The sequence below is a fragment of the Oryctolagus cuniculus genome, chromosome 1, assembly GCF_964237555.1.
Source record: "Oryctolagus cuniculus chromosome 1, mOryCun1.1, whole genome shotgun sequence".
Classification (NCBI taxonomy): Eukaryota; Metazoa; Chordata; class Mammalia; order Lagomorpha; family Leporidae; genus Oryctolagus; species Oryctolagus cuniculus.
The window spans coordinates 87,827,513-87,854,084 of NC_091432.1; the positions used below are offsets into that span (position 1 = coordinate 87,827,513).

General features: G+C 39.5%; 2 protein-coding genes across 5 annotated transcripts in view; one reads left to right on the forward strand and one right to left on the reverse strand.

The window, feature by feature from the left end:
• Window positions 1-16,506, reverse strand: part of CCDC82 (coiled-coil domain containing 82) — a 49,033-nt gene extending 32,527 nt beyond the window's left edge. Inside the window, exons 1-5 of one of the 4 annotated variants that reach the window (XR_011390282.1) lie at window positions 16,387-16,506; window positions 12,554-12,645; window positions 8,304-9,022; window positions 7,647-7,845; window positions 3,225-3,377 (exon numbers count right to left, since the gene is read on the reverse strand). Coding sequence is in view for 3 of the 4 variants with exons in the window: in XM_070077235.1 (XP_069933336.1) it covers window positions 7,647-7,845; window positions 8,304-9,008 (904 nt within the window). In the remaining variant the exon portion in view is untranslated. Of the gene's footprint in view, window positions 1-3,224; window positions 3,378-7,646; window positions 7,846-8,303; window positions 9,023-12,553; window positions 12,646-13,957; window positions 14,393-16,386 lie in introns of all 4 variants that reach the window. The other 3 variants (XM_070077235.1, XM_070077228.1, XM_051820387.2) reach the window with 3 other exon arrangements.
• An 11-nt stretch (window positions 16,507-16,517) lies between these two features.
• JRKL (JRK like) lies at window positions 16,518-22,525 on the forward strand. The gene has a single exon (XM_008262328.4). It carries the CDS (start codon window positions 17,177-17,179, stop codon window positions 18,749-18,751), a length of 1,575 nt encoding a protein of 524 aa, XP_008260550.1. The 5' UTR covers window positions 16,518-17,176; the 3' UTR covers window positions 18,752-22,525.
• Window positions 22,526-26,572: the final 4,047 nt, after the last annotated feature.

Here is a 26,572-nt window from a genome sequence, read left to right on the forward strand (position 1 = left end):
TCCTCTTTTAACTTCTTTATGGTGATGAAGTTGATATTAACTTAGGCTAACTTCCAGTATTCTAAGAAGGCATTAATAGGCTGAAACATACTCTTATCTCCAATACTTGTTTTTGTCACTGTGAGCCTATCACTGGATGGTAGAAAAATAATGTAATCTTTATTATTTACAAGTGTGAACGCTTTCCTTATTTATGTACTGGTGCACATTGTTAGCCTGTGAACTATACAGATCTAATACACAGGGAACAACTGCTGGTCTGATTTCTACCAAATTTCTGGTCTGATTTCGACCTGGACCCTGTGATGGAGTGGAAGGATAGGATCTATCTATCTACAGTAATATGGATTGTTGAAAAGGGGAGAAGGCTGTAACTTTCTTCAACTGCATCAACCATGGAGCAAGGCTAAAACTGGGGTGGTACAGAAGCATCTCTTAGAGCCAGAACCTTGGATAATGTGGAGATGACAAAATATTTTCTTACAAGTAGAAGTACTCACTTGAGAAAAGCAAAAAATGCAGACCACGGACTATGATTCTTCACTTTACACTGATTTTTAGTTAGCAGTGTCCCTCAAATTCTGATAATATGCAAGCATAAGTGGTTGTCAGGTGTCAGTGTTGTTATATACATTGGCTGGAGAATAAATCTGGGAATCCTAAATTAATTACCACTTAACACAGGTCACGGACTGTGGTTTCTATTTCATTATACGGGTTATGTCTTTAATGAGAAAATATACTTTGATATGAGAATTAACTTACAGCAACTCTTAGAACATAATTCCTTAGCAAATAAAAATTACCTATAGTAAATTTATCGTACTCATATGAAACATAAACTTGACAATTATAAAGCTTAACTAAATCATCAATTACTATTGCAAAATACATAATTTTTTTCCTTCTGATGTTTGAAAAAATCCAGTCACATCCATCCAACATTTCTGAGTCTTGAATTACAAAACTCAAAGGTCTTCATGCAAAATGCTTATCTTAATTATCCATCTAACTAACAAATTCCTACAACATGTCAGAAACACTAAAGGCTTCTAGGGACACAAAAGAGGAAGTTGGTTAACCACTTTTTTTTCTTTTTGAAGTGGGGGTGCCCAGTTGACTTATTTTTGTTGGGATTTACTTTCCTAAGAACCATAAAGTTCACTTTTCTAAATGTTCAGTTCCAAGATGAATGTGTTTTATTATGTAATTACCACAACAGTTGTATCCCCACGAAAAATTCCTTAGTGCTCTTAGCCATTCAGTTTATACAGACTAAGTTTGAGATGTCTGAAAGACATGTTCAATAAGATGATGCAAAATAGGATCTTACATTCAGGAGAAATCTTGGAGATTAAAAAAAAGTCTGAAGAATTTTGCTTATGCACTGGGCTGAAGTAACGGGAAACAGATTGTCGATGGCAGAGGTAAAATGAAGATAGTTGAATATGGAATTCTTGGATCCAGCAACATTTACATGGCAAGTGGAAAAACAAGACAAGTAATAATACAGGAAAGTCCAGAGACAGGTACCACAGAGGCTAAAAATGGGTGTTCTGCAGCTGGCGCTGTGGAGTAGCAGGTAAAGTGAATGCCTGCAGTGCCAGCATCCCATATTGGTGCCAGTTCAATTCCTGGCTGCTCCACTTCCGATCCAGCTTTCTGCTATGGTCTGGGAAAGCAGTGGAAGATGGCCCAAGTCCTTGGGCCCCTGCACGCATGTGGGAGACCCAGAGGAAGCTCTTGCCTCCTGGCTTTGGATCGGTGCAGCTCTGGTCATTGTGTCTATCTGGGGAGTGAACCAGCCGATGGAAGACCTTTCTCTCACTCTCTGCCTCTGCCTTTCTGTAACTCTGCCTTTCAGATAAATAAATAAATCTTTAAAAAAAAAGGTTTTTCTAAACATAAGATTAGATAATGGTAGCAAAGGACATAGCAATATCCAGTTAGCAGAAAAACTGAGTAGTATTTGGGCAACTAGAAATCAATCAGTAACTTTAGCAAGAGAAATTTCACTAGACTGATAGATACAAGAGCCTTATACAAGGGGCTTAACCACTGTGGCTAATCCTGGGCATTGATCATCTTAGAAGAGAGGTAGGTGGTGAGGCTGTGATTACACCAGCAGAAGTGACCTTACAAGTATGATGCTTTATAATGTCAGTAAGAAACAGGGATGAGGATTCCAAGATGGCTGAACAGGGAAAAGATGTGCTGATTTTGACTAGGGGAAGATAACAGAAGAAAAAGCACAGGAAGTGCATTCCCAGGGGAGAGTCACAAAGAAATAGCAGTGGAAATTCTACAGAAAGAAGAGAGACATCATGGAGCAGCACGGACAGTACACACATGCAGCAGTGAGCAGGGACACCACGTGGGACTGATGGGAATGCCATCTTCCGAGAGCGAGGGGAGAGGAGACTGCTGCGGCCTGTGTCACTGGTGATAACACCCGAGGAGAACCCTTCACAATGACTGTGAAGGCATATGGAACTCTAGCAGGGGACTGTCCCACATAACCCTGCAAAGCACATTTCTTACTCCCCGTCTCCTTACAAGGGCATCCAGCATGGAGAGAGAGCCAAGTTCATGCAAGGAGAGGCTTTCAGGGCTCACGGGCTAATGCTGTAGGGGATTTGATCAGAAGAATAAATCCAAGTTCCACACTGATTGGAGTTTGACCTGGAGGGCTGGCAGGGGGCTAGGCACCCACTTAGGACTGTGAGGAGATCCTATTCTTCCACTCCATCACAGGGTCCAGGTCTCAAACTGCCAAGGTGAAGCACAGGCTGGCTCTGGGAATAACTGCTCTCTTTCTCTGGACAAGGCAGGCTCACAAGGCTGGGAGTGGATCCCCTGCACCCTGGACTGTGAGAGCCTTGTGTGCTGACTGAGAATTCTGTGACTGCACGATATGATGCGGAATGGATCTGGGTCTCTGCACCATCACTGTGGCTGGCTTCAGAGTCTTCAGTTTTCCTGACTGCCAGTGTTGGGTCACTGCAGAGGACTCTGCTCACACTGAGGACCACACAGATCCTCGTGTGGTTCATGCACCTGCGTGGGAGGGGCTTAACTACTGTGGCTAATCCTGGGCATTGATCTTGGAAGAGAGGTAGGTGGTGAGGCTGTGATTACACCAGCAGAAGTGACCATACTCTTCCTGCTGCTGACAATAGAGGATATTTACCACACCCAACATGGGTGTCACCCTGGACACTTACCCCATCGTCGAGAACTGACCAGAGCTCTCCGGTCCTACTCAGAACATGCTTCTGGATATCAACTGAGGGAGCGTACACTCCACTAAGCCAAAGAGTCAACTTCAAAGATAAAAGCCATCAGAGGAAAAAATACACAAGTGTTTCCAGAAATGCCTAAAAATATAGAAATACAAGAAACAAGAACAAGGAATACAAGATAATATCCCAAAAGGAACATAATATCACTTCAATACTAGAATATGAATATGAAGAGATTCATGAAGTTCTTGAAAATGAAGTCAAAAGAATTATCATAAGATTACTTAAAAACAGAGAAAAAAAACCATGAGATAAACAAATCCATTCCCCATATGGGTGAAAAATTCTGCCAGGAGATATAGATATTAAAGAGAAACCAAACTGAAACACCAGAAATGAAGAATTCAATATTTCAAATAGAAAATTCATGGGGCCAGCACTGTGGTATAGTGGGTAAAGCTGCCACCTGCAGTGCCACATCCCATATGGGCACTGGTTTGAGACCCGGCTGCTCTACTTCCAAATCCAGCTCTCTGCTATGGCCTAGGAAGGCAGTGCAAGATGCCCAAGTCCTTGTGCCCCTCCCCCAACGTGGGAGACCTGGAAGAAACTCCTGGCTCTTAGCTTTGGATTGGCCTAGCTCCAGCCATTGCAGCCATGGAGAGTGAACCAGCAGACAGAAGACCTCACTCTCTCTGCCTCTGCCTCTCTGTAACTCTGCTTTCTGCTTTCCAAATAAATACATAAATCTTAAAAAAAAAAAGATAAAATAAAAAACAGAAAACACACACAATGTTAAGCCTGATTAACAGGAGTCATGAAGCAGAAGAAAGAACATCTAGGCCGGCGCCGGGGCTCAATAGGCTGATCCTCCGCCTTGCGGCGCCAGCACACCAGGTTCTAGTCCCGGTTGGGGCACCAGATTCTGTCCTGGTTGCCCCTCTTCCAGACCAGCTCTCTGCTGTGGCCAGGGAATACAGTGGAGGATGGCCCAAGTCCTTGGGCCCTGCACCCCATGGGAGACCAGGAGAAGCACCTGGCTCCCGGGTTTGGATCGGCGCAGTGCGCCAGCCGCAGCGCACCAGCTACAGCGGCCATTGGAGAGTGAACCAATGATAAAGGAAGACCTTTCTCTCTGTCTCTCTCTCACTGTCCACTCTGCCTGTCAAAAAATAAATAAATAAAATAAAAAAAAAAAAAAAGAAAGAACATCTGAGATAGAGGGCAGCACCATGACATAGAAGGATAAGCTGCCACCTGCTGTGTCAGCATTCCATATGGGTTTGAGTCCCAGCTAAACAATTTCCAATCCAGTTTCCTGTTAATATGCCTTGGAAAGCAGCAGAAGATAACCCAAGTCCATAGGCCCCTGATACCCATGTAGGAGGTAGGGGAAAAACTCCTGGCTATGGCCTGGAATACCCTCGGCCATTGTGGCCATTTGGGAAGTGACCAGTGGATGGAAGATCTCTCTTTCTCTCTCTCTCTCTCCTTCTCTCTGTATCTCTTTCAAAAAAACTTTGCAAAAAAGAAAGAAAATCTGAGCTAGCAGACAAATCTTTGGAAATATCTCAGCCAAAAGAAAGATGAAAAAATTAGAGAACCTGAAAATAGCATTTGAGATTTATAGGATACCATCTAACGACCCAACATGTCTTAGGATTTCCTGAAGATGTGTCCAAAGAAAATGGATTAGAAGGCCTATTCAGTGAAATAATAGTAGAAAACTTCCCTAATTAGGGGGAAGGAAAGGAACACTCAAATATAGGAAGCACATAGAATTCCTAATAGACATGATCAGAAAAGACCTTCACTATGACACATTATGGTCAAACTTTCAACAGTAAAATATAAAGAAAAGATTCTAAAATGTATGATAGAAATACCAGATTACCTTCAGAGGATCTTCAATTACAATAACAGCTAATTTCACACTTAGAGGGTAGGTGTCAATAAAGAGACATAATCCAAGTCCTCAAAGAAAAAAAACTGTCAATGCAGAATAGTATACCCCACAAAGCTCTCATTTATGAATTCATAAATTAAAAAATACAGACTGACTAAATCCATCTATTTGCTGCCTAAAAGAAGCACACCTCACCAACAAAGATACATACAGACTGAAAGTGAAAGGATTCAAAAAGATATTTCATGCTAATGGCAACCAAAAACAAGCAGATATATATACCCTGATATCAGACAAAATAGACTTTAACACAAAAACTGTTAAAAGAGACAAAGAAGGGCATTATATAATGATTAATGGATCAATTTAACAAGAAGATGTGACTATAGTAAATGTTCATACATCCAACGCCAGAATGCCTACCTATTTAAAACAAATGTTAATGTATCCACAGGGATACACAGACTCCAATGCTATAATAATGGGGGGCTTCAACACCCTACTTTAATCAATAGACAGATCAACTAAACATAAAATCAAAAAAGAAACAACAGAGTTAATTTATACTATGGATCAAACGGACCTCATTGATATACTCATAGATATCTACTGTTGAAGAATATGCATTCTTTTCATCAGTGCATGAAACTTTTTCTAGGACAGACCATATGCTAAGGCATTAAACAAGTCCCAGCAAATTAAAAAAAAAATGAAAACATACCAGGTATTTTTTCTGACCACATACAAGGAAGCTAGAAATTAACAAGTTAAGAAACTCTAGTTTCTCAAGTGAGCTGCGGTGCCGGCCAGAGTGTCAATTGTTAACAACAGGAGTCACCATGCACTTACTCCCCATGAAGGACCTCTGTCCTTAATGAGCTGTACTATGAGAATTAACAGTAAAACTTGTCATCAAACAGTACTTCATATTTTATGTGTGTGTGTGCGTGTGTGTGTTACAAACTGTTAAAACTGTTACTTAGTACAGAGTTGGACTTCTGTATATAAAAATAATTAAAAATGAATCTTAATGAAGAATGGGATGGGAGAGGGAGTAGGAGGTGGGACGCGAGTGTGGGTGGGAGGGTGGGCATGGGGGTAAGAACCACTTATTCCTACAGCTGTACCTATGAAAATTGTATTTATTAAAGAAAAGCATTAAAAAAAAACAAAATGCAAGACAGACCATTAGATTGTAATATGAGTGAGCACTAAAAAATTCATCTGTATGGCTTCAGATTCCATATTTCTACTAACCTTTTAGAGACTACCATTTGTTCATGTGGTATCAAAAGAGAATACTCACAATTATTTTGAAAACACTATTAAAACATTCCTCTCTTTTTCCAGCTACCTCTTAAGGGTGTGAAGTAAAATTGTCTTCATAAATTTCTTCCAAATAAACATATCACATAGCACACTAAATGCAAAAGTAGATATAACAGTGCAGCATAGGGTAGGTATTAAGCAGTTTCTTGGGATGCACAAATAACATCAGAGTGCTAGGTTTAGGTCCTGGCTCCACTGCTGATTCCAGCTTCTTGCTAATGCAGATCCTGGGAGGCAGCAGGGATGGCCATCTACATACGAGACTTGGACTGAGTTTCAGGATCCTAGCTTTGGCCTGGCTCAGGCCCTGCTACTGAAGGCATTACAAGAATGAACAAGTGGATGGAAGACCTGTTTGTTCCTGACTCTCTGTACTTCAAATTAAATAAATAATTAATTCAAAAAGAATGCAGCAACCTTCTATTAAGCTAGATGTCAAAGATTTTTTTTTATTTGATAGGCAGAGTTAGACAGTGAGAGAGAGAGACAGAGAGAAAGATCTTCCTTCTGTTGGTTCATCCCCCAGATGGCCACTACGGCTGGCGCGCTGCTCCGATCCGAAGCCAGGAGCCAGGTGCCTCCTCCTGGTCTCCCATGTGGGTGCAGGGGCCCAAGCACTTGGGCCATCCTCCACTGCCCTCCTGGGCCACAGCAGAGAGCAGGACTGGAAGAGTAGCAACTAGGACTAGAACCCGGTGCTCATATGGGATGCCAGCGCTGCAGGCGGAGGATTAACCAATTGAGCCACGGCGCCAGCCCCATAGACATCAAAGATTTTTAAAAGAATGTAAAATAATGATATCCTAGTCTTTTTTGGGGGAAATAAATTTTTCATAAAAAATGTTAGTATGTATTCACTAATGTTATTTTAAATGACTTCCTAAGTATATTTTTAAATTTCTCAATTTGTTTTTCTATAATGGAAATATATTGACAGACATAATCCACAGGAATAAAGGCTTGTTGAGGTCAGTAATTTTTAGGAGTATACAGGGTTTTTATGACTACTGGAATAAACTACTGAAATAAACTACTAAACTAATAAGGTTATTTGAAAATGGAACTACAGTCCCTAGCCAATGATTTGGAACATGGCATTAAAAGCTGATTTGATATTTGATACGATACCATTATTAACAATCATAACACTGTCTTGATATTTAACTTACAAAGAGAATTCCGTTCGACTAATTTCAGTGGTGATGTAGTCAATTTTTTTCTTGGCTGGTTTTCATTCTCATCCCCACTCTCCTCATCTTGCACTATGAAGTCATCAAGAATGTAATCATCTCCATCTTCATTATATTCATAATTGTCTTCCTCATCATTATCATTATCACTGCTTGAGCAGGATTCCTTTTCTGAGTCCTAATTAAATTAAAATAAATTCATTAAATTAAAATAAATTCATTAGTAGATTTATGCCTTTAAAGTGGTCAGTATGCAACATATATACATAAAAACAAAGAAATCAGCTTTATATTTTAGGGCTAAAAATGAAGAATTTATCACATTAAATGTTAAACTTTTGAAGATAGGAAGACTATACCTTCATAAGTGATATAAAATATTTAAAATTAACATTAAAATATAAGAAGTTAAAACAGCAAAGGCTATACAAAACATATACTCTATAAATTTTAGAAAAAAGATACATGGAGGCTCAGGACAAAACAATATACTAGATACAAAAGCACTGTGAAGCATGTTTCAGCATATTGGATTGAAAAACTTTAGTATTACTGAGAACTAAGACTCAGTGCTATGATTTTTATAAAATTAAATACTATAAGTAAATTGTAGAACCAACAAAACACAACACACACCTCAAAATCTCTACCACTACTGCTTCTCTGTCGAGCTCTTCGTTTTGAGAGTTCTTTCAACTTCTGAAATTGTTCTCGTTTTTGAGCAGCTGATCTTTTTTCAGGGTTTTCTTGCTCCATTTCTCCTGAAGAACATTCATCTTCAACTATTCTAGGTGGGCGTTTAACATCTACTTTTCTAACTAGGATATCACTATCTTCACTGTCATCACTGTCATACATCACAGAAAATATCCTTTTTCTTTTCCCTCGTTTGATTTGTTCTTCTTCCAAATCATCCTCTATTATTTGTCCAGCGTGTTTGTTGAGATCATCTCCTTCTTGATTTGGATGCTTTTCACAATCTATTAAGTCAATACTCCTATGTTCGGTTCTGTTCACTTCTTCACATGTTGAACAGTTGCCAGGGTTAGTGAGATGTTCACTGTCATCTCTTTCATTTTTAACTAATTGAGGCTTACTTTCAAATGCTTTGTTACTATCAAGCCCCTTGTTACTACCAAGCTCTTCATCACTATCAACACTTTCATCACTATCAACCTCTTCATCACTACCAAGCTCTTCATCGCCATCAAGATCTTCATCACTATCAAGTAACAGTGATATATTACTTCTTTTAGTCCGTCGCCAATCAAGTCGAGATTTTTGCTCAGGCACTTGAGTTTTAGAATTTTTTCTTGTTTCATATCTTCTTACATGTGTCATTTTCACCTAAGCTTCTACAAAATAAAGTTATTAGGAATACAATGATGATAACCAGGTTACAGCAATTAATGGTTCAAAATGTTTATTTTGCTTTATTAAATGATCCATAAAGGCAAAGTCACATGAAATATATGAGTATAGATGTTAGAACATTCAACATTTAACAACATTAAACATCTATGAAATAATTATATGAACATTTATTCTGATGCCATAAATTGTGTGGAAATGGATACAAAGAAAAATCACAGTCATGTACTTCCAAAGATTATCATATGTCTATACCTGAAATACATACATATATTAAGAAAAATTCAAGGTAGTATTCATTTAGTACCAAATGAATGATAAAAATAACTGGCAGAAGTGTAAAGATGGAGGAAGATCAGAAGGGCAAGTGCTACACTGAAATTATCTTAAGAGATGTGATATGATAAAATTCTGAAGAACTGGTTAAATCGGTACAGAAAGAATGAAGGAAAACGGACTTGAAGCAAATAAACCTGGTAAGGACCAACTCTGGCACTGAGACAGCACACTTTTTTATGTGCGACTAAAAATGGTATAAAAAAGATTTATACTGGGGCCGGCGCTGTGGCGTAGCGGGTTAAGCCCCGGCCTGAAGCGCTGGCATCCCATGTGAGCGCGGGTTCTAGTCCCGGCTGCTCCTCTTCCCATCCAGCTCTCTGCTATGGCCTGGGAAAGCAGAAGAAGATGGCCCAAGTCCTTGGGCCCCTGCACCACGTGGGAGACAAGGAAGAAGCTTCTGGCTTCTGGCTTCGGATCAGCACAGCTCCGGCCCTTGTGGCCATCTGGGGAGTGAACCATTGGATGGAAATCCTCTCTCTTATTTCTCTACCTCTCTCTGTAACTCCAACTTCCAAATAAACAAACGAAAAAAAAGATTTATACCTGGAAAAAAGGATCAAGGATGGAAAAGCAGGAGGGGATCACCAGATGAGGCAAAGAAGGATTCTGAACACAGAAATGACAGGACCAATCAAGAAAAATCTCAAAGTTGTAACTGATGTTAGAAACAGAGTAGTGCAATATTGAGAGATAACCTATCCACGAAAATTGTAGCCTCTACCTTCTTTAGTAAAACGGCAAAGCCTTAAACCACGGAACATTAAAGATATAGTATAATCCAACAGAAAACTTACTAACAACCCCATAATGTAGTAAGATGAAAAAATAAGTTTCTTGGCAAAGTAGAGCATGTTATTGGAAAGGAAAACAAAATCTATCAGTTTCTAATTTAGGAAAAGGGTGAATTTCATTAAAATTATCACAAACCTATGAAACAATTAGTGACAGGTAAGAAAACAGTAACATACATAAATACACACACACCCACATCTGTAGTTGCTAAGGAATAGAAGTAAAATCACAATATAACAACACTGACTTCACAATACATATGCAAAAGCTTATATATCCAACTAACTACTATTCCTTTCAAAGAAATAACCTCATAAGACTGATTATCCCAGTACTTCTACAATGGCACAGAATATTCCTGGAGTTTTTCTAAAAAGCACAGTATCAAGAACATAAAAATAAAAAAAATTTTTAAAATGAAAAGTTTCATGCTTTTATTCCAAAGAGTGGCTTCAACATCCACTTCATGTGTTTGTCTAAATTATAAATGACTCAGCAATTTCCATAATGAAATCTTCGTAAGATAAAAATTAACTATCATTAAAAATATTTCACATAAAAAGTACCGCAAAATCTGAAAGTAATTCCAAAAATGAGATGCCAAAAATTGTTGGAGCAATGGCAACTAGACCAATTTTATAGCTTTCCAAGATGATCACTTTCTAAGGCAGAAAGCAGAGGATGTGGGGTGGAGGGGAGAGGATATCATTCATTGTACTGTACATTCATATATGATCATAAAGCAATATGACTGACTCTGTAAGAATAATACCTCATAAAATCAGAACAATATCCTTGATATGATTATACATCAGAAATTATTTTACAGTATAGGATGAAGCATAAACTTATGACAGTATCTACTATAAGACATAATCAGCATCATAATTATAATCTAACAAATCCTACTCAACAGACCACTTTGCTATTCGAAATTATTCTTGGGCTGTATCTCTCAGAAGGCTTCTATTAAGATCAGCAAAAAATGAAAACTGCATGTGATCACAATTAACATTTTAAAAAAATCTCTGCATGCATATTACCCTTCAAAGTCTGATTTTGTATGTACCGTACTACTTGATAATACAACTAACCAGTTTTATCTCTAGTTTTAAAGAGATTTTTAAACTGTTTCTTAGATTAAGCACCAGGTAAACCAAATAGCTTATGTTCTGAAGCCACATAGTACAAAGAAGTATTTTAAGCACATATAGTTAAACCTGCATAAGATAAGAGTGCTTGTTTAATTCACTGTACTAAGAATATAAGGTTTTTAAATGTAAACCTGTTTGACAGCACTCTGGTCTCAGAATCAGCCCTTAAGGCATTCAGACCCAGCTGAAAAGCCCATGAGAGTATTTCAGGCATGGAAAGCCAAGACACTCTGGGGGAAAAAAAAAAAAAAGGAAATGACCTAAATGAAAGATCTCCACAAGTGAGATCCCAGTGGAAAGAATGGGTCATCAAAGAAGGAGTTACCTTTCTCTGAAGGGAGGAGAGAACTTCCACTTTGACTATGACCTTTTCTAAATACGATCAGAGTTGGTGAACTCAAAAGGCCTCCATAGCCTTGGAAACTCAGGACAAGATCCTGTGGTGATTACTGACACCATAAACAAAAGTGTCAATTTGTTAAGTCAACAACAGGAGTCACTGTGCACTTACTCCTCATGTAGGATCTCTGTCCTTAATGTGCTGTACATTGTGATTTAATGCTATAATTAGTACTCAAACAGTATTTTTCACTTTGTGTTTCTGTGTGGGTGCAAACTGTTGAAAGCTTTACTTAATATATGCTAAACTGATCTTCTGTATATAAAGAGAATTGAAAATGAATCTTGATGTGAATGGAAGGGGAGAGGGAGTAGGAGAGGGGAGGGTTGCAGGTGGGAGGGAAGTTATGGGGGAAAAGCCATTGTAATCCATAAGCTGTACTTTGGAAATTTATATTCATTAAATAAAAGTTAAAAAAATGTAAACCTGTTTGAATTGGGAGAAATAATGAAAAAACATTATGAAAACAAATGACAAAGATGGTTTCAATAGCTCTACTAAAGCAAATATGTACAAGTGAGAGGTGATTTTATTAGTATCCAAAAGTAGATTCATGCACAGTAGATGACTGTCTTATGCTCAAGAGACAGTTAATTGTCATATAAATAGGTGACTATATGACAATGATAGAAAAGACTGTCACACTATTAAGAAGACTATAACTGAAAAGTTATGCTATAAAGTTATGCTATAAAAGAAATCCCCTTATATTTATAAGTCTTAGTACATTTTCATATTATTTTTAAATCCTAATAATGATCCTAGAAGGATGATATTCTCTTTCTTCATTTATAAATATCAAGGCCAAGGACAGAGTTTAAATGACTTACCACACAGCTCGTTAGTGATAGAGTAGGGATTAGAAACCAAGTCTCCAGTTTCCTCTGCCAGTGCTACATACCAACCACTGCAAACATCATATCTGTACAATATAAAAACAATTAAGCTTTAAAAAACTTATTATTTATCTCTCAATCATGCTAAATTTTACTTTGGGAAAATAACCATTAATATGGTTTATAATCTGCTAGTCAAAGTGATCAGTTTAAGTTCATAATTAATCACAGAGATAGAATTAAGTGTCAAAGGGATCACATAAACAAGACTAGCGTCTGCTAATAATTCCTGATAGAATTAAAAAGGAGAGAACAATCCAACATGGGAAGCAGGATACATAGCAGACTTATAGAATGGCAGATGCCCTAAACAGCACACTGGCCTCAGAATCAGACCTTAAGGCATTCGGATCTGGCTACAAAGCCCATGAGAGTATTTCAGGCATGGAAAGCCAAGACATTGTGGCAAAAAAAAAAAAAAAAAAAAAAAAAAAAAAAAAAACTAAATGAAAGATCTCTGTGAGCAAGATCCCAGCGGAAAGAACCGGCCATCAAAGAAGGAGGTACCTTTCTCTGAAGGGAGGAGAGAACCTCCACTTTTTTTTTTTTTTTTTTTTGACAGGCAGTGTGGACAGTAAGAGAGAGAGACAGAGAGAGAAAGGTCTTCCTTTGCCGTTGGAGAACCTCCACTTTGACTATAGCCTTGTCTATATAAGATTGGAGTTTGTGAACTCACTCGGCTTCCATTGCCTTGGCAGCTCATGACAAGAGCCTTGGGTGATTACTGACGTCATAAATAAGAGTATCAATTGTTAAATCAACAACAGGAATCACTGTGCTCTTACTCCCCATGTAGGATCTCTGTCCTTACTGTGTTGTACAATGTGAATAAATGCTATAACTAGTACTCAAACAGTACTTTACACTTTGTGTTTCTGTGTGGGTGCAAACTGTTGAAAGCTTTACTTAATATATGCTAAACTGATCTTCTGTATATAAAGATAATTTAAAATGAATCTTGATGTGAATGGAATGGGAGAGGGAGATGGGATGGTTGCGGGTGGGAGGGAGGTAATGGGGGAAAAAGCTGCAACAATGCAAAAGTTGTACTTTGTAAATTTATATTTATTAAATAAAAAAAGCAAAAAAACATAATTGAAAATGAATCTTGATGAAGAATGGGATGGGAGAAGGAGTGGGAGATGGGATAGTTTTGAGTGGGAGGGAGGTTATGGGGGGGGAAAGCCATTATAATCCAAAAGTTGTACTTTGGAAATTTATATTTATTAAATGAAAGTTTTTTTTTTAAAAAAAGAATCTGCAAACATGATTTTCTATTATGATGTAAATGATTTTAGGGCACATGAGTGAGGTCAGAAACTTCTTGGAATTACTCACCCACTAGAAAAGAATGTGCAAAAGAGATGAAAATTTGTAGATTTCCCTCTTGACAGGATCTCTCTCCTATCTCTAAACTGTCACATCAATAAGGTAAAACAATGTTATTGAAAAATAAAGATAGGCCAGCGCCGTGGCTCAATAGGCTAATCCTCCACCTGCGGCGCCAGCACCCCTGGTTCTAGTCCCAGTCGGGGCGCCGGATTCTGTCCTGCTTGCTTCTCTTCCAGTCCAGCTCTCTGCTGTGGCCCGGGAAGGCAGTGGAGAATGGCCCAAGTCCTTGGGCCCTGCACCCACATGGGAAACCAGGGGAAGCACCTGGCTCCTGGCTTCGGATCAGCACAATGTGCGGGCCGCAGCAGCCATTCGGGGGGTGAACCAACGGAAAAGGAAGATCTTTCTCTCTGTCTCTCTTTCTCTCACTGTTCACTCTGCCTGTCAAAATAAACAAATAAATAAATAAATAAATAAAAATAAAGATAATTTGTATATGGTTGGCTCCTCTTTTCAAATTGTGGATAGCTTTACAATATTGGCTGGGGCGAGAAGAATGGCCACAAAGGGGAAATTGTTAAGTGAACCTGGGGAGAGAAATGAGAAAGTAAAGCTAGGTTAATGGGTAAGGCATCTTGGGTCTTCAGAATTCACTCAAATAAAGGCTCCATGCAAATGGATGCAATTTCTTCATATGCTGAATACACACTCAACTTCTTGAAATGAGAATCTTAACAAGCTTCTGTAATGATACGTGCCCTTTAGGCAAAGAGAAAAACAGAGACTCCAAACAGAAAGCATTAAATAAGTGGATGAAATCAATACTATCACATCTTTGTGCATCATGGTTAATATCACATAAAACACACATACACAGCTATGTTGTTTACAAACTAGGTGAAAAGTCAAAATCCATTTTCTTTGTGTTCTTTATGCAACTAAAAGGTAATTTGACAGTGGCACTCAATTTTTCATCAGGAATTCCCTTTTAGAGTTTGAGGCTAATTCATACTTATTGGCAAGACTGATGTCATCTTATCCTAGGTGCCTTCTTGCAAGACAAGTCTGGGTTTCTTGGAGATAGGTTTCTGTTTCCTGGAATTGGGCCTGGTTTACCAGAAGTCAGGTGATGTTTAGACGACCCATTCACGAGTATTAGTTCTACCCCCTACCCTAACATAATCTGTTGCTCCCACTTGCTTCTCTCTACAGGGCTACAGTATGTAACCATGGGCTGCTGCTCTCTAGCTCATGGAGAGAGAGCATGTCAGCTACCGACAACAAAGCTTTTCTTTTATTCCAGTGTTTTGGTGTATTCTCTGTTGGCCTTTCAACACTCATAAAATCCATTCTAGAAATATCCTACTTTGCCCAAGGTAAGTGGTAGTTTATAGTTCCAAGATTTGAATGGCAGAGGAACCCCAGACCATGTTTTTGAAATCCCACTAGAAGAGATGTCCTCTTATTTGTAAAACATCACCCCCCCTTGATGTTTTCTTCCAGACAGCAGTTTGGAGAGGCATTAATAAACCAAAGAAATAATTCACTGAATGTCTACCACAAAGCCAGCACATGCTTGGAGCTATGGCGTTACTAGAAAAAATAAACATGGTCTCCGCTCCCAAGGAGCTTACATCTGATGAAATTTTACGAGGGACACCCAAAACAAGACGGCATGGTTGACAATCAGAGGGCTCCTCTGTATGTGTATACTCAAATTCCTATTATACCGCTGTGAATAAATTGATTATAGTCCTTCCACTGGCTGGAAAAAAACGACAGCGCAACACGGAACAGAAACTAGGAAAATAAGAAACCTATAAAGAAAGGAAAGCCAACTGCCCCCACTGAAAATCCAGGTCCGCAGTTTCTGAGGGGAGATCCAGCCACGACATTCTTCACCGCAGGTAAAACCGACAACGGCTCATTCCCTCAATCCTGCAGGAAGGAGCGGCAGGCGGAGGAGAGTGCACGGGCGCCACTCGCACGTTTACAAACCTGGCTGTTAGGCGGGGGAGCAGGCGCCCAGGGCTTTCTGCCCGCCCACTCGCCAGTCACTGTGCCTACAGCAGGGCGAGGCGCCGTCGCCAGGAAACGCACCCGCGAATACAACCTCCCAAAGACGTGCACCGGAGCCCAGAGGCCCCCAGGCCCAGAAGCGGCTGTGTACCCGCAAAACAAACAAGTGTGTGCGAAGGCCAGACACCCACGAGGTCACCCCCTCCCTCGGCAGCTCCGCAGTTCTGCAGGAAGAGAAATGCTGTTGCAATGGGCTGAGGGTCCCTGTCCAGCCCACCACGACACCGCTCGCGGGTATCTTTCGCCGGACCTGCCTGGGGGCTCAGCTTCCCCGCCCCTTTTAATAAGCAATTAGCAGCAGGAGCCAGAGCGAGTCGCCACCTGTACCTGGCCTCGCCCCGCCCTCGCGTCCTCACCTTACAAAACTCCATCGCCTAGGTCCCCGCCTCCATCTCCGCTTCCGCGCACTGCATCCATTTATAACACACGACGCTCCTCCTCCTTCCGGGGACTAAGGGAAGTCCCGCCTCTGGGTGGGGAGAGGGGAGGAGCCGGGCGGCGGGAGGGGGCGTCTTCCGGGAGCGTGCGCTGGGGGAGGAGCTGCTGCCGCGCGGTAGTCAGGGAGCAGTTGCGGGGTCCTGGTTGCAACTGAGGTGGGAGCGGGGCCCGGCGGGCTGTGCGGGACCGGGAGGGCTGTGCTGGCTCAGCCGGACCCGGGAAAGCGGGCCTGCGCGGCGGGAGGGCCTGTCTGCAAGGGCAGGAATCAAACGTAATCGCTCCCCGGGGAAGGGGGCCCGTCCTCGACTCCGGCTCTTCCGCTCTTTGCTTAACTTTGGGGTGTGGCGAGGGTTACCGACGGGACTTTCCTCCGGGTCTGGATGTGAAGGAGATTCGTAGCCACGATGGGGTTCTTCTAGTCTTCCTCGTGGCTTTCGGGGTAACCCGACACATGTCTGTAATCCGGATTATCCGCGGTGACCCAGGGCCTCCTTTGCTGTCCGTCTAAGTTAAAGGCCTATCCAAACTTCCTCTTCCTTTGCTGCCCCCTGCCAGCCAGAAGAGACCCCCACGGGGGAGGGGGTCGGGGCCGTCACGTTGCCGGTGAGGTGTAAAAGACTGTGTAAGACTTGTTAAAGTGACTCTGTCGAAGAAAAGGAAGGATTTTGTGGATTGTTACAGGGTGAGTGTGGGTGAATCAGCCTCAGAATGTCAGGGAAACGCAAGCGTGTGGTGCTGACCATTAAGGATAAACTTGATATAATAAAGAAACTTGAAGACGGGGGTTCTTCCAAACAACTGGCAGTGATTTATGGCATTGGTGAAACAACAGTTCGAGATATAAGAAAAAATAAGGAAAAGATTATAACTTATGCAAGCAGTTCTGATTCCACGAGTCTTCTGGCCAAGAGGAAATCGATGAAGCCATCCATGTATGAGGAACTAGACAAAGCAATGCTGGAGTGGTTCAACCAGCAAAGAGCAAAAGGGAATCCCATATCTGGACCAATTTGTGCAAAAAGGGCAGAGTTTTTCTTTTATGCTTTGGGAATGGATGGTGATTTTAACCCCTCTGCTGGTTGGTTAACTCGTTTTAAGCAGCGGCACAGCATCAGAGAGATTAACATTAGAAATGAAAGATTAAATGGAGATGAGACTGCGGTGGAAGATTTTTGTAACAACTTTCGAGATTTTATTGAACGAGAGAATTTGCAGCCTGAACAAATCTACAATGCAGATGAAACTGGACTCTTTTGGAAGTGCCTACCTTCCAGGACTTCTGTAATCAAAGGTAAAGGTGCCATCTCAGGACAGAAATCAATTGAAGAAAGAGTCACCATCATGTGTTGTGCCAATGCGACGGGTTTACACAAACTTAAACTTTGTGTTGTGGGGAAAGCAAAGAAGCCTCGCTCCTTCAAGTCGACTGATACCTTAAATCTGCCAGTCTCTTACTTCAGCCAAAAAGGTGCATGGATGGATCTTTCCATTTTCCGACAGTGGTTTGACAAGATTTTTGTTCCACAAGTTCGAGAGTACTTAAGATCCAAAGGATTGCAGGAAAAGGCTGTGCTTTTGTTGGATAATTCACCAACACATCCAAATGAAAATGTTTTGAGATCAGACGATGGCCAAATATTTGCTAAATATTTACCACCTAATGTGGCGTCATTGATTCAGCCCTTAGATCAGGGGGTCATCTCAACAATGAAGAGAAACTATCGTGCAGGCCTTCTCCAGAACAACTTGGAAGAAGGCAACGACCTGAAGTCGTTCTGGAAGAAGCTAACTCTGCTGGATGCACTTTATGAAATAGCAATGGCATGGAACTTAGTAAAACCAGTTAGCATCAGCAGAGCGTGGAAGCAGATTCTCCCTGTCATAGAGGAGAAGGAAGGCTTGGACTTTGATGAACAAGATATTTCTGTGGCTACTGTGGCCACCATTTTACAACACACCAAAGGCTTGGAAAATATGACAACTGAGAACCTTGAAAAATGGTTTGAAATAGACAGTACTGAACCAGGCTATGAAGTGTTAACTGACAGTGAAATCATCAGAAGAGCACAAGGCCAAACAGAAGAATCTAGTGAAAATGAGGAGGAGGAAATAGAACTGATCCCAGAGAAGCATGTTAATCATACAGCTGCCCTCCAATGGACTGAAAATTTGTTGGATTACCTAGAACAACAAGGTGATATGATTCTACCTGATAAACTGGTAATACGTAAACTTCGAGCCACCATCAGAAATAAACAGAAGATGACAAACTCAAGTCAGTAATGGCATTTCCAGGTTTAATCATTGTTTAGATAATTGTGTTTATGACTTTAAAATATGGCATAATTTTCTTTGTACTCTGAATTCTCACTGTCCTGTGAAATACAGATACAGAAATGTACCAAGTGGTTTAAGGATTATGTGTTTTCATCATCTGTGTCTCATCCCCTTGTGTAAATAGTCATAAAATGATTCTGTACAGATATAAGTTACATGCACATGTGTATTCACTTTTGTAAGTCACCAGTTACCCTTCTGTAATAATGGCATTCCCTAAATTTTCTAACAGAAGTTAGAGGTAAGAGTGAACAGATTGTGCACTTTCCCAAAATCTTTTGCTTGATTTGTGAAGGCTGCCACAGCTAATTTTGTGCTAACCATCTTAAATGGTTGTCTATTTTGTGTATATCGTATAAGCTGACAGAATGAGAAAGAACTATGTTGTTAGATTTCAGGATGATATTTAATAATTTAAAAAATGAAGTCTAGTAATGATGGGGAAACTTACCTATGAATTATAAAAATTGTTTAGGTTTCATACATCTGTTCTTTACTCTTGTATGGGTAGCAAGAGGGGGACATTATTCTGGAAATTAAGTAAATGTAGGAAGTAATTACTAAATGAAAAATTCACATAACTCGTATATAAAAATACTCTGATCATTTGTAGGAAACAGGAATTTAGAATGTGGGGAAAATGGTTATTTATACAAAGGGAATAAATAGGCTTTAAACAATTTGGTCTTTGTTTATGAATTGGGTACCAATGTAGGCTTATTATTTATTCATTTAATTATAGTACATATTTTATAATGTTATGTATTATATGAGCTTCCACATTGCTTAGGGGAACAACATCACTGGAATATGAAAGTTAATAAGCCATTTTGTTTTTTGAACTGAGTGCTTGGAAATGTAATATGTAATTTGAAAACTTTTGTCAAACCTGGTTCATTGATAATGAAGAAAGGGGTAAAGTTTTTATTTTATATAAATCATATTTGTATCCTGTCTTCCAAAGAAAGCATAAATAACTGTGGAAAGTGTCAGACACTAAAGGGTGTTATTGTTTATTATTTTGATATTTGTGAAAAGGGATTATTCTAAAAGTCAAGTCACAATGTTAATTTTTTTTTCAGTAACTCAAGAGGTTTATTTAAGACATTAAAAGACTGAATATATTAATATCAATTTGTAATTGAAAAGCAAAATGTTTCCATTTCATGTATTGACCCAAAGTTTCAAAAAAATTTGGAATTACTTTTAGTCATTTTCAAAAAGTTTATTTCATGGAGATACTTAACACTTTATAGTGCCTTTCTTAGGATTCTAAAACTTTAAAAAGGTTTTAGCATTCCATAATTTCTGTTACGTTCATGAAATATGTGTCTAGAATTTTCAAAAGACTTGTGATGAAAACATTTAACAGTTGTATTCATTGCATGAATTGTCTCAGTGCACAGTGAGAAAACACATCAGGAGTTAATCAGGTAGTTACACATTCTGCTATAAGTTGTATACAAAATAATTTTTCTGAAGTAAAAATATGTACTAAAGAAGCTTTTCAAAATTTGTGTCTGGATCTGCCCACTGTTTTCGAAATTCTTTTCAGTGAAATTCAACTGTATCATTGCCACCTAGTGGTTAAATTTACATTACTGTGTGATCTGAACTTTAGTAAAGGGTTCACTCTTTTGTGGTCTTGAGTGTGAATTTTGTTATGCTCTAGCCTCTGAGAAACTGCTCTTCTCTGAAGTCTACAGACTCTGGGAGACTAGTAGTCTTGTTGTGGACCCTGCTGTCCGTAATTATAAAAGCAGCCAATTTTTGAATGCCATTTTATATTCTAAGCAGTGTATGTATTTACATCATTTAAACCTCTGTGAGTTAGATAGAAGTACTGCTGCTCAGCTCATATTCTTAATTGCTGTAGGTAAGAATTTAAACCCAAGTGTTTGACTCCAAGCCTGTGCTTATATTATCTAAACTAGGCTAATCGCTAAATCTGTTTCAATCTTCAGCAATACATTTTTTGCCCTTCTCAGGGTCTGACTTGACTTCTCTGTTTCCAAGTGTACTTTAGACAACCATTACTCTTTTCCTTTACCTTTTAATGAGATTGTTCTTTCTTTCTTCACTGTTCTATAGTTACTCTGTTAATCAGCAACCTAATAGCATCTGAATCTTGTATCATTGCTTTCTGATTTCCAGTTAGCTGTACTCAGTGAGGATCCTTTCTTACTTCAGCAATCTTAAATCCAGCATTGGGAAAAATAAAGTTTATGCAAATATTTCTCAAGGTCATGAGGCAATCTGGCTTTTGTTGGTAGAGTACCAACGTGGACTTCTTGTTTGGCCAATGATGATGGAAATTACTTTTACAAAAAGCACGTGAGTGTGTATGTACTCAGTTTCATACAGAGACCAAATGGAAAAAGTAAGCTGCCCAAAATGAGACAGTATGGGGGAGAGTGGAGGTTATAGTCAAATAGTAGAGGCAGTGGTTAGCAGAGAAGAAAGCAAAAATAAAAGGAAATGTGGCTTGCAATAAGGTGTGCATTTCAGCATTTTAGTACCAGGTTTACTACTTTATGCTGCCTAATCTTAGATGGGATTTGCAATCTGTAGGTTTTTTTTTTTTTTTTTTAAGATTTCATTTATTTATTTTAAAGAGTTACAGGGAGAGTGATAGAGGTTTTCCATCTGCTGGCTCAGTCCTCAAGTGGTCACAACCACTGGGGCTTGAGCCAGGCCAAAGGAAGCAGCCAGGAGCTTCATCCAGATCTCTCATGTGAGTGGCAGTGGCCTAAGCAGCTGAGCCATCTGCTGCTTTCCTCAGACCCGTAGCAGGGATCTGTATTGGAAGTGGAACAGTCAGGACACGGGCCTGTTCCCATATGGGATGCTGGCACGTTGCAGCTTTACCTGCTATTACAGGATGCCAGCTCCTAATTTACTTTTATTCTTTTCCCACCTATGGAATTAAGTCAGTGCCAGATTAAATACATTTGGTCGATTGTTGGAGCACCTGTCTGATGATGCCAAAAAATTGCTTAGGTTCTATATTTTCCCCTAAAGTCATAAACCCTTAGTTCCTTATTCATATTCCTTCAATACGTCACTAGAGACTATGTTTGCCATTCTATTTCTCCATTAAAAGATTAGCTATAGGCTTGTGTTCTGTCACCAGGTCTGTGATTTTTTTTTTTTTTCATTTATGTGACTTGACAGCACTTTCATAAAGCGAACTGTACAACATAATGTTTCTTAGAGTTGCCAAGATTTCTGGAGAGATTTACCTTTAATGTTTGATGTGGGAAACTGTAAAGTTGCTCTTTGGCAGGAAATATTAGGGCTTTCTGAGGAGGGGAAGTGGTGAGGGAAACATTCTTTGTTAATGCTTGAATCCAATGACTCAAAAACTTGTTTTAATGTATGCCAAAGACTGCTGGGTGTGGTGGGGTTTAGGCAAATATAAAAGAAGAGCAAGAGGTTTGTGTCCTTGAGCATCTTAAAATCAAGAGAGGAAAAACAACATTTTGAAGCAGTGGATGATGGCTCAAGTACTTGGGTTACTGCCGCCCATGTGGGAGATTTGGATGAAGTTTCTGGATCCTGGCTTCAGACTGGTCCAGCCCTGGTTTTTGCAAGCCATTTGAGGAAGGAACCAGCCACAGATCTCTCCTGTCTCTCTCCCTCTCCTTTGTCTCTTTTTCTATGCACCATTCTGCATTTCAAAATTAATAAAATCTGAAAAAAAATTGAAACAACACAAAACCATGTGATTCAATTGTAAGCTCATATAGAACAGCCAACATAATGTGATATAAATTCTATAAGGAAGTCATGAAGATCTATTTTGTTTATTCCTCCGGTGGCTCCTGTTCTGTATACTCTATATTTAAGTTTAACATTCTTAGTTATTCCTGCCTTTGATTGATTGCATCCATTTTTGTTACCTCCATATTGACCACATAGACCCTGTTTCCAGAAGTCCAGATTGTTACCTTCACTGGGTAAGTGAAATTTAAGTCTGGAAGAAAAAGCTGTTATTTGGCTTCCCACTTAATGAATTTTCCGTTAGCATTCTAATGTCAGAGCCATCTAGGTAAGCTAACAAATTCAAATAATTATATAACTGCCAAAATAAAGGTAAACTTCCTTGATCTGAAATAGCAAAATAGATGATTATTTTCTTCACATACATCCTTTCCTGGTGTACACAGTGCTCTTCCCTCTGACCATTCCCTCCCATGAGTAGTCATTTTTTTATATATATATATTCTTGTTGCTACTTAAGCAACAGGAATTTTTGTTAAGCAACAAACAAATTTTTGTTTGTTACATTTCAGCTCCTTGCCTTCTTAATTATTCAGACTCTTAAGATCATCTATGTCCTTAGGAATGAACTCCTCACAATTTGCTATGTTTAAGGTAGTGACGTCTTTACACAGTAACTAGTCTCATGAAGTACCATGCAACTGGAAATTGGAGGTCGCAAATTTCTACAGGGTAACAACTGCTTTCCCAGTATTACCTAGTGTACATATTAGTGTCTTAAGGGCCTCAGGTTCTATCAGAATTGTCATCCTGTAAAGCGATGTTTGTGATTGTACCTCAGAATACTGGTCTATGAACATTAGAGATCAGGGACTGTAGGATCAATTCAGCGTAGTATTGGAGCCAAGCCCCTGTAACAGTACCTTTCAGGCAGACAATAGAAACTAACAGTACCAATTTCCCATGGACTTCCAGCCTCCTTCCCTTTCCTTAAAGGTTTTATGCCCTGACTTTATGATTGTAAATCAACGTCTTGACTAAAATTGCCTATGTACGGCTGGCCTTACAGGATTTACTGATCACAACACTCAGGAGGATGTTAATCTCCTGGATAGACAACATTTTCATGTTTGGCCTTACAATGAATGCCAGGTCCTGAAAAATATCTACCGCCCGATTGAAATCCATTTTGCCATCATCAAAATTCCCAAAAGAGCATGATATTGCTGACCAATCAAAGGAGGACCAAAACCACTGTCAGCCAAACAGGGACCTGGACACAAACTAAACACACACCCTTCAACCCCAATTTCAGTCTGTAAGCATCTACTCCAATTAATGCCACAAGGAGCCCAGGAAATAAGCAATAGCTACCCAGCCCTTGGTGCTGGACTTTGCAATAAACACTTTATTGATCACCCTAGTCAAAATTGGCTTGTTATATGTTGGACAAGCAGACTTAAATTTTGGGGGTTCTACAACAGTATATATTTAATAAATATATACCTAAACACTAATTGTACACTGCATACGTGGCATGCTCTAGGCCATGTGCGGGATATGTGACCAACACAGTCTGCATAATAACTATACTATATTTGATTACATTACTTTTCTTATCTGAAAGTTTTCTTTTTAAATTCTGTATTATCCCTGTCCTTTCCCTATCTATTATTGAGTTTTGGTGTTTTATGGAATTGGTATGCCAACATTTTGTAATTTTAGACTGAATTTCTGACCGCTGTGGAGATTGCCTGAAAGACTGGTCTCTGCATATACAAAATATACTACATTAAGTGTAGAAACATGTCATGAGGTTTTCTTGGAGCCATTTGCAATGAGAATAAAAATGGATATTATCTCTTGCCAGATGGGATATTTGAGAATTTGTCATTTGCGTTTGAGTGCTCCTCATGCCTCTTAACTTTTTACTGCAAGTGGAATTCTCCTAACAAGTCCTCAAAGTTCTGCTTCTTTCTGAAGATAAATGTAATTTTTTTCTTTGACTTAACCTGGAAGGTGAAAATATGTGCTTGGAGCTCTCCACTAGGGCATTTGTTGATCCTTCTCCCCAATTTAACCTCTTTCACATAAGAAACACAATTTTTTTTAAACTTTAATAAATATAAATTTTGAAAGTATAACTTATGGATTATAACGGTTCCCCCCCCCATAACCACCCTTCTACTCACAAAACATCCCATCTCCTACTCCTTTTCCCATTCCATTATTCATTAAGATTAATTTTTAATTAACTTTATATACAGATCAACTTAGTATATACTAAGTAAAGATTTCAACAGTTCGCACCCACACAGAAACACAAAGTGTAAAGTACTGTTTGATTACTAGTTTTACCGTTAATTCATATAGTACAACACAGTAAGGACAGAGATCCTACATGGGGAGTAAGTGTACAGTGATTCCCATTGTTGATTTAACAATTGACACTCATTTATGACGTCAGTAATCACCCAAGGCTCTTGTCGTGAGCTGCCAAGACTATGGAAGCCAACTGAGTTCACAAACTCCAACCTTGTTTAGACACGGCCATAATCAAAGTGGAAGTTTTCTCCTCCCTTCAGAGAAAGGTACCTCCTTCTCTGATGGCCCATTCTTTCCACTGGGATCTCGCAGAGATCTTTCATTTAGGTCATTTTTTTTTAACAGGCTGAGTTAGTGGGAGAAAGAGACAGAGAGAAAGGTCTTCCTTCCATTGATTCACCCCCCAAATGGCTGCTATGGCCGGCGCATTGCACCAATCCAAAGCCAGGAGCAAGGTGCTTTTTCCTGGTCTCCCATGCAGGTGCAGGGGTCCAAGCACTTGGGCCATCCTCCACTGTCTTCCTGGGCCACAGCAGAGAGCTGGACTGGAAGAGGAGCAACCGGGACAGAACCGGCACCCCATTCGGGACTAGAACCCGGAGTGCCGGCTCTGTAGGCAGAGGTTTAGCCTAGTGAGCCGCGGTGCCAACCTCAGGTTTGTTTTTTTTTTTTTTTTTCCCCACAGTGTCTTTGCTTTCCATGCCTGAGAAACTCAAGGGTTTTTTAGCTGGATCCGAATGCCTTAAGGGATGATTCTGAGGCCAGAGTGCTGTTTAGGGCATCTGCCATTCTATGAATCTGCTGTGCATCCTGCTTCCCATGTTGGATTGTTCTCTCCTTTTTAATTCTATCAGTTATTACTAGCAGACACTGGTCTTGAAACACAATTTTCTTAAACATAATTTATGGTCTTTCAAAAGCTTACCTAGCTAAATTTAGGAACTGAAACTATGAAGTTGCTGGAAGAAGTAGGGGAAACACTCCTGGACATTGGTGTAGGAGATGACTTGGACAAGATCTCCAAACAAACAGAAACACAGAAAACAAAAAGCACAGAAAACAGAAAACAAAAGCAAAACTAAACAAATGGGACTACATCAAACCAAACTCAGAAGCTTATGCACAGCAAACAAAGCAATTAATATAATGAAGTACCACTCAACAGAATGGGCAAAACATACTTAGAAGCTACCTACCCGACAAAGGATTAATATCCAGAATATATCAACAACTTAAAAAATTCAACAACAAAAACTCCAATCTAGTTAATAAATGGGGAAAGGACCTCTGAAAGGTCAGTTCTGAAAAGAAAAATACAAATGACCACAGATATATGAAAAAAATGCATAACATAGCTAGCCATCAGGAAGATGCAAAACAAAACCACAATGAATGTCACATCACATCTGTCAGAATGGCTAAAATCCAAAAGACAGTAACACATGCTGATGAGGATGTGGAGAAAGGGGAACACTTTACACTGCTGGTGGGAATGCAAATTAGTGCAGCCATTGTGGAAAACAGTATGGAAATTTCTTTAAAACTAGCAATGTACTTTCCATGTGATCCAGCAATCCCACTACTGGGTTTACACCCAAAAGACATGAACACGTTGGATCACAGAGATATCTGCACCACCATGTTTGCAACAGTACTATTCACAATAATCAAAATTTGGAAACAGCCAAGATGTCCATCATTAGATGAATGGATAACAAA